This window comes from Sinocyclocheilus anshuiensis, unplaced genomic scaffold, assembly GCF_001515605.1.
Source record: "Sinocyclocheilus anshuiensis isolate Anshui unplaced genomic scaffold, SAMN03320099.WGS_v1.1 scaffold1614, whole genome shotgun sequence".
Taxonomy (NCBI): Eukaryota; Metazoa; Chordata; class Actinopteri; order Cypriniformes; family Cyprinidae; genus Sinocyclocheilus; species Sinocyclocheilus anshuiensis.
The window spans coordinates 642201-650316 of NW_015547777.1; the positions used below are offsets into that span (position 1 = coordinate 642201).

General features: G+C 38.7%; 1 protein-coding gene across 1 annotated transcript in view; it reads right to left on the reverse strand.

Moving 5' to 3' along the window:
- Window positions 1-5733: 5733 nt before the first annotated feature.
- LOC107704581 (protein Largen-like) overlaps window positions 5734-8116 on the reverse strand; it is a 4383-nt gene continuing 2000 nt past the window's right edge. The window contains exons 3-4 of the mRNA XM_016507539.1: window positions 7673-8116; window positions 5734-5996 (exon numbers count right to left, since the gene is read on the reverse strand). The exon at window positions 7673-8116 is cut by the window's right edge and continues 12 nt beyond it. Of these exons, the coding sequence (XP_016363025.1) occupies window positions 7751-8116 (366 nt within the window). The 3' untranslated portion in view covers window positions 5734-5996; window positions 7673-7750. The remainder of the gene's footprint in view (window positions 5997-7672) is intronic.

The following is an 8116-nucleotide window of genomic DNA, read 5'->3' on the forward strand; positions in this document are numbered from 1 at the left end:
AACTGAGATATATTTAAAAACAAAAGACTAAAGAGGGTCTTTATGTTCACATCATTTTTGTCATTTATTCTCACACATATTAGTCAATCAATATTTTGTAAAAAAAAAAAAAGAAACAGACTTACGATGGAGACTTTTTTCACAGTTCTGAGAAAATTATTATTTTTCTGCTCAGAACTGCAAGTTATAAAGTCAGAATTGTGAACTTGCAATTTTGAGAAAAAATTCAGAACTGAGATTTTTGCTTTTTAACTTTTTTTATTGTTTATTCCATGGCATGGTGGTAAAAAAAAGGAGAATTGCAAGGAAAAAAAGTCAGAATTGTGAGATAAAAAGTCACAATTACCTTTTTTATCCTAATGCATAAATGGCTTCAATATATAACAGCACTGAATAATACTTTAGAAGAAAGAAATAAGAAATAGCATTTTTAACTGCCACTTTGGGCGCAGAAAAACACATTTCCTTAAGGGTCACTGTGCTGCGTTTACAAAGTAAGATTTCTCTAAAATAACAGACAGTGAAGGAATGATTTGATACATAAAGTGCTTTTTGTTAAGCTTCTATTTTTACTCAAAGGTAGTAGTAAAATCCTACGACTGTTATTTTAGGAGCAGAATGTGGTGTTTGTTTGTCACCTTCTCAGCACTCTCTTAAATGTATTAGTGGAATTCTGGTTTGGGCTGGATCTGAGTCTGATGTTCTTGTGGTGATAGAAGTTTCTTCTGTCCTCAACAACACAGAGAGAAACAGTGAAACTCGACTTGATTCAGTGAACGTGCGTCCGTCTGTCTGTGTGTTAAATGTCTTTGCAGAGGTCGTGTGAGGATGACCTCTGCTCATTAAACTCAAATAAAACACTCGTCTCACGCCACATGTGGCCTCCGAGCTCGTGAAACACGGCAGGACCTCAGTTACCCTCACATCAGCATCCATGTGACGTGACATGAGCACATTATATAGAGATCCATTCACTGCATAAACACCACTGTGTTCTTAAGAACTAGTTTGACTAACTAGCAGTTAACTAAGGGCTTAGCAGATTCAAATCAGACGAATCGATGTTTTTACGCAGCTGTAAGACTAGTTAATCAAGCGAATGCAATTCAATCAATAATCCGTTTCATGAATTCAGTTCAATAATTCAATACAGGCAAGTTCATATAACTATGAAAAAACATAATTGCAACTTTTTATCTAACAATTCGGATAAAGACAGAATTGTGAGAAAAACGTAAGAATTGTAGAATTGAGATAAAAAGTTGCAATTCTTACTTTTTTTACAAACTCATGATTCTGAGAAACAGTCGATAGATATAAACTCAGAATTATTTATTTTCAGAATTTTTTATATCTCACAATTCTGCCTTTTTTCATAGAATTGCGAGAACAAATGTCAGAATTGTGAGATTTAAAAAAAAAACTGCAATTACCTGCTCTTTTATATTTAGCAGCACATGATTCAGCTGTTGCATGAAACACATTAATGGTCTATACATCAGTTTGAATCAGAAATTCAAAAGTTAAATGATCATACAAAAAATATTTCTGACTTTCAACAACAAACCCGTCCTGAGCAACACCGCAGTGAACTGTGTGACAACATGCCCCGCTCTCCTGCTCAGCAGCACGGCATTATGGGAGACGAGACCTGAAACAGTGCACAGCATCTGTTGCTGTATCTGCAAATGTGAGCAGATGCTTGTCTGATTCTCTGTTCGTATGTTTGCTGTTTTTCTCTTGTTTGCTGCATCGTGAAAAGCCTGTCAAGAGAAAGTGAGCGTGAGTCTTCCTTCAGACTCCAATTAAAGTCACAATCTCTTCTACAGCTTTCTGAATCTGATGAAGTGTTAAAGACCTTCAGTGAACAAGCTGAACGTGATTAAATACATGATTTCATGGGCTCAACTCAACACAACAGCTCAGTGAAAGCTGAGAATCTCCTGAACGAGACACTTTTTAAACGGGGTGTAAAGATCAAAGTCAAAGCGCTGTACCGTGGTGTATATAACGGCCTGCAGGTCGACGTCTCAACGAGCTGCAGATGTGTGGCATTGATCTGAAGACTTTAATCTGCATTCTAATGAGGCGGCGCTCCGTGGGGAGAGGGGCTGCTGCTCACACACAGGACATATAAAAACATCAGCCACTGTAAAACACCAGCGGGACGTTCTGAGAGCTGCTGACGGCGAACCTGAGATCAGCAGCAAACTATTATACTATTTAAACTACTACTTCTTCTCCTGAGACTACATTTCTGACTGTATCTCCTCTGAGGGCTTTAATGCTACACGCAGCAAACTCAGCAGAGACCTGGGCCCTGATCTTTTCTAAATGATCAGACATACAGTTTTCAAATAATAATCAAAAACTTCCCATAGACTTGCACTGGCTGAGCAAAAATGCCCCCTCTAGAGGACAATTACAGTCCACGGGGGCCACAGGATAAGAAATCTTTCATCTCCACTCTTTTACTTTCGAATTAAATCAGACATATTGACAAATAAATAGTATATATAGTTACGCCATGGTAACCACAAATTTACCATGGTTTTGCTAAACTAACCATAATTTAACCATGGTATTTGTAGTAAAACTGTGGTTATAAATAAGCCAAAAATTATAGTAAATAAATTTACTCTAATAAAAGCCATGGTTTATTTTCTTAAAGGGGTCATATGATGCGTATACATATCTACCTCACTATGTGGAAATATTTGCATAATGCACCCAAATGTTCACGCAAAGGCGTGGTTTCAGTAACCGCAGTTAGTGTTGAAGCAGCATGTCAGGGAGACGCTGTGTGTTTCTAGGCGAAAGCTACTTTTGGCCTTCCAAAAGTAGATGCATTTAGGAATCTTTAAGATCACTTACAACAGAACAGCAATGCATTTCATGGACGACCGTTTCGTGAACCTAGGAGAGGAGGTAATTCTGACTTTGCTATGACAATCTGGCGCTTCTGAATCAGCTACTGTTTTGTTATTAGTTTAAGTACAAAATAATGATCTTTAAAAAAGCATCATATGACCCTTTTATTAAGGGATTTGTATATGTGTATACTCTTATATTTTCTTTGTTTTGTTTTTATAACTGTACTGCCTTAATGGTTTGATGTTTTGTACTGTTTAATAAAAAATAAATAAAGAAATCAGGAAAAAAAAAGATTCGTGATCCACGCTCCGAAGTCCTATTCTGAATCAAATGATTCATGCTCCGAAGTCCCATTTTGAATCAAATGATTCATGCTCTGAAGTTCCGTTTTGAATCAAATGATTCATGCTCCGAAGTCCCGTTCTGAATCAAATGATTTATAATCGTGCTCCGAAGTCCCGATCTGAATCAAATGATTCACGCTCCGAAGTCCCGTTCTGAATCAAAAGATTCACGCTCCGAAGTCCCGTTCTGAATCAAAAGATTCACAATTCGCGCTCAGAAGTCCTGATCTGAATCAAATGATTCATGCTCCGAAGTTCCAATCTGAATCAAATGATTCACGCTCCGAAGTCCCGTTCTGAATCAAAAGATTCACGCTCCGAAGTCCCGTTCTGAATCAAAAGATTCACAATTCGCGCTCAGAAGTCCTGATCTGAATCAAATGATTCATGCTCCTTAGTCCCGATCTGAATTTTCACAATCGCGCTCCGAAGTCCCGTTCTGAATCAAATCATTCATGCTCCGAAGTCCCGATCTGAATCAAATGATTCGTGCTCCGAAGTCCCGATCTGAATCAAATGATTCACGAACTCACTCTGAAGTCCCGATCTGAATCAAAGGATTCACGAACTCACTCTGAAGTCCCGATCTGAATCAAAGGATTCACGAACTCACTCCGAAGTCCCGATCTGAATCAAATGATTCACGAACTCAGTCTGAAGTTCCGGTCCTGAATCAAATGATTCATGCTCTGAAGTCCGGTTTTGAATAAAATTATTCACAATTCGCGCTCAGAAGTCCTAATCTGAATCAAATGATTCATGCTCCGAAGTCCCGTTTTGAATCAAAAGATTCACAATCGCGCTCCGAAGTCCCGTTTTGAATAAAATGATTCATGCTCCGGGAGTCCTGATCTGAATCAAATGATTCTTGCTCCGAAGTCAAGTTTTGAATAAAATGATTCACGCTCCGAAGTCCCGTTCTGAATCAAATGATTCACAATTCGCGCTCAGAAGTCCTAATCTGAATCAAATGATTCTTGCGCCGAAGTCCCAATCTGAATCAAATGATTCATGCTCCGAAGTCCCGTTCTTAATCAAATGATTCACGCTCCAAAGTCCCGTTCTGAATCAAATGATTCACAATTCGCGCTCAGAAGTCCCGTATCTTATTATCTTATTAACCAGGATCCTCACAATCTTAGAAAACCTGGATATATGAGGATTTCAAAAGTTTGATTTCTAGACCCAGAAAAGTCACCATGGAGATTTTTTAAAGGTGACATATCATGGAAATCTGACTTTTCCAGGTTGTAAGTGCTATAATCAGGTCCCCGGTGCATCTACCAAGCAAGGAAATGTGAAAAAGATTAACCCAGTAACTTTGTTTTGGTAAGCCTTTTTTAGTGTGTCAATAATGCAAAATGACAATAGTAAACAAATTTTTCAGTTAAAGACAGTTCATCATTGAATTCAGTGATGTCAACATCCAGCTCAGTTTAAATAGTATCTTTGCAATCAAGTCAACGGTATCGCTGGAAATGAAGTGTCCCCAACTAAGCAAGCCAGAGGCGACAAAAAGGGGCATAATATGTCTCCTTTAAAACAAATACACATATTATTAGTTATTTTACTACTTCAGAAACTAGTATATATATATATATATATAAATACACACACAATGTTGGGGGTAACGCATTACAAGTAATGTGATTTTTAACTAGTAAAGTAACACATTACTTTTAAATTTACAAGAAAATACCTGAGCAACTTTTTCAAATAATTAACTCCAGTTCCTTAGTTTTCTCGCGAAAGGACCTTTAAAGTTGCCAAAAATATAACTTTTGGCTTTTTTTTTTAATTAAAAACACATCAGCAAGTCCAGCCCGGGTGCACAAAAAGTAACAAAACGCATTACTTTCCATAAAAAGTAACACAATTAAGTTACTTTTTCATGGAGTAACGCAACATTGTAACGCATTACGTTTAAAAGTAGCTTTCCCTGACACATAAGACTAGAAAAGTCAGGATGCCATGAAATATTGCTGTGTATGATGAGTGGGCTTTAAGTCAAATGTTGAGAAGCACGACTTTAAATGATGGTTGACTAAATATTAGGTTAATTATTTAGACTTCCCATGAGTCTCTGCCGCCTCCACCTGTCACGAGAAACACATTTACACACACTGTGAAGATGATGTGAGGTGTGTTTGTGCAAAACTCACACCGGTGACTCTTCAGTGTCCGCCTGTAGGATTTTCACAGCGGTTTTCTCTCATTCATCACACACTCAGCTTTAAGGCTTTTTAGCACTAGTACTAGTGATGGTTGACTGAGGTCAGGTTAAACTCTACTAATGCACGCAGGTCGCCCCCTTGTGTCCGGCTCCATCATTCACGCTCATCTGTGATTTAATAAAGACAAGTTCAGATGCAGATGACTTCATGTTTTTAATCAGTACATAAATAAATTTTCCGTCATATACTGTGTGACATCTTTAAAATCATCTTAGAAAATATCAAAAATATGCTTCTTGTATTTGAAGGCTTTCTTTACAAAAACACGGAAGGTCTTTAGAAACGTCTGACTCTCTGGCAGCGTTGGACTGGAGTCGTGATCTGCATTACTCTGTTGTGGAGGATTAGTAGTAGTTTTTGGTTTTCTCTTCTTTGAAGGGTGACTTTATCAAACGCTCTGGGATCGTCCGGAGCTCGCTCGCTGTGAAGAACACCAGTGTGATTTCCATCAGGATCCCGTGCTTCTCTGGGTCTTTCCGTCAGGAACCGCGAGCACTGGCTGAAGCTCACGTGAGGAGATGAAGATGATTGGAGGTTGACAGACCTGCGGGGAAACGAGAGAGACGCTGTGGATGTGAATGAGATGCTGCTGTGTAGGAGACGCTCATGAGAATATTGATTTCTGTCCTCCTACAGATCTGCAGATGAGCATCTCTGAAAACACACGCAAACTGTGTTTCATAACAGCGTCTCGTGTTTACAGACGCTGATGTCTTTCCTGAGGTCTGCTCATCATAATGTCTTGAATTAGAATCTACTTTCATTTTTTTTTTTGTTAAAATTGTAATAATTTTGTTGCTTTTTATTAGTATTTTTTTTATGTATATATAGTTTTTTTTTAATTAAGTTTTAGTTATTTACAAATATGAGGGATGTTGCCTTGGAAACTAGCTGAAAAAGGGAATGTATATTTTATTTCAGGAAATGTTTTTGATTTAAAGCAATTCATTTTTTATTGTTTTATTTATGTTTTTTTATTGGGTTGCTTTGTAAACTAGCTGAAATAAAATGTATATTTTATTGAATTAAATGTTTTTTATTTCAAATAATTAATTTTTTATAGTTTTTTTATTGTTTTGCCTTGGAAACTAGCTGAAATAAAATGTATATTTTATTTAATTAAATGCTTTTTATTTAAAGTAATTAATTTCTTTAAGGCTTGAAAAACGCTCTTCAGAAACCTACGGGTGACGTCACGGACACTGCGTCCATGTTTTTATAGGCTAGACCGTATGCGACCGCCCGACCGGATGTGATGTATTCTAATCAAAACTATCAGCGCGAGGTCAGAATTACCAATATTTTGTACACTTTAACATTATTCTTTAAACACTATTTCTGTGAAATAGTGCTTCAGAATAATTATGGCAGAAATAATTATTTTATAACTATTAAATAATTATTTACGTTGATTAGCCCCATAAAACCTACTGTTTTTATTTTGGGGAGTCATTTGATTTGTGACGATGCATTCATACATTAATTATATTCATTTTACCAGTTTGAAAGTACTGCGACTGTTGCAGTCGTATAATGCATGGCAATGGTAACAAAATCTATGAGAGTAAAAAAAACATGCACAGACAAATCCAAATTAAACCCTGCGGCTCGTGACGACACATTGATGTCCTAAGACACGAAACGATCGGTTTGTGCCAGAAACCGAACAGTATTTATATCATATTTTACCTCTAATACACCACTATGTCCAACTGTCTTTGTGTGCGTGCAGGCATCCGATGCGTGAGGTGTGTACGCGCTCTGGCGTAGTTTACGCAAGGGCCGGAAGTGATCTCTCGCGCGTATACGTCACTCATTGGTTACACAGTGCACAGTCATTGCAGATAAACATCAAATTTTCATTTTTGGGTGAACTATCCCTTTAAGTGCAAATAGCCCGTCTTGTTGGCAGAGGCTATTCACACTAACTCCACCCCCAACGTGTGATTGGGATCGTTACGTTACAAAAGACGGTCATTAATCGTCAGATTCAGTGGCGTAGATGATAAAGCGTGTGTTGCACTAATTTTGACACGATCGAATGTTTTTATCAGCTGTTTGGACTCTCATTCTGACGGCACCCATTCACTTGCAGTGAGACACTGATGCAGTGCTACATTTCTTCAAACCTGATGAAGAAACAAACTCATCCTGACCTCGGATGAACACATATTCTTTTAATGATGAAGGAAAGGCCTGATAAACAGCTGCTGCTCTTACCGTTCAACACCTCCGCTTCTGTCTTTCTCTCAGCGTCTCTCCAAACAAAAATACAAGTTCGTTTGGCCTCAGTCTGCGTCAAACGGTGGTGCTGGTGGACTTGCGTAAAATGGTCTTCTGTGGTTTCTGCGAGGGGAAAGCGTGCGCTGGATTGGAGCACTGATGGACGGGGCTGGGTTTGACGAGTAAGTGCAGATCCGTGCTGTTCATGTCGTACTGCGGGTCACAGTCCGAGCAGTAGCTGTGATACTGCACCTTCTCACTGAAGCGCACGCGCTCCCTCGAGGTCTGAGGACAGCGGCTCGCGTGGTCTTTCTCAGACAGGCTTTTCGTGGCGCGACACAGAGAGTCTGTGCCCGGCGCTCCGTTGGCTGTGATCTCCTCAGCTCTGGACGGAGCGGGTCTCTTCAGGACGGTGAGGACGGCTGGAGGTCTGAAGAGCGT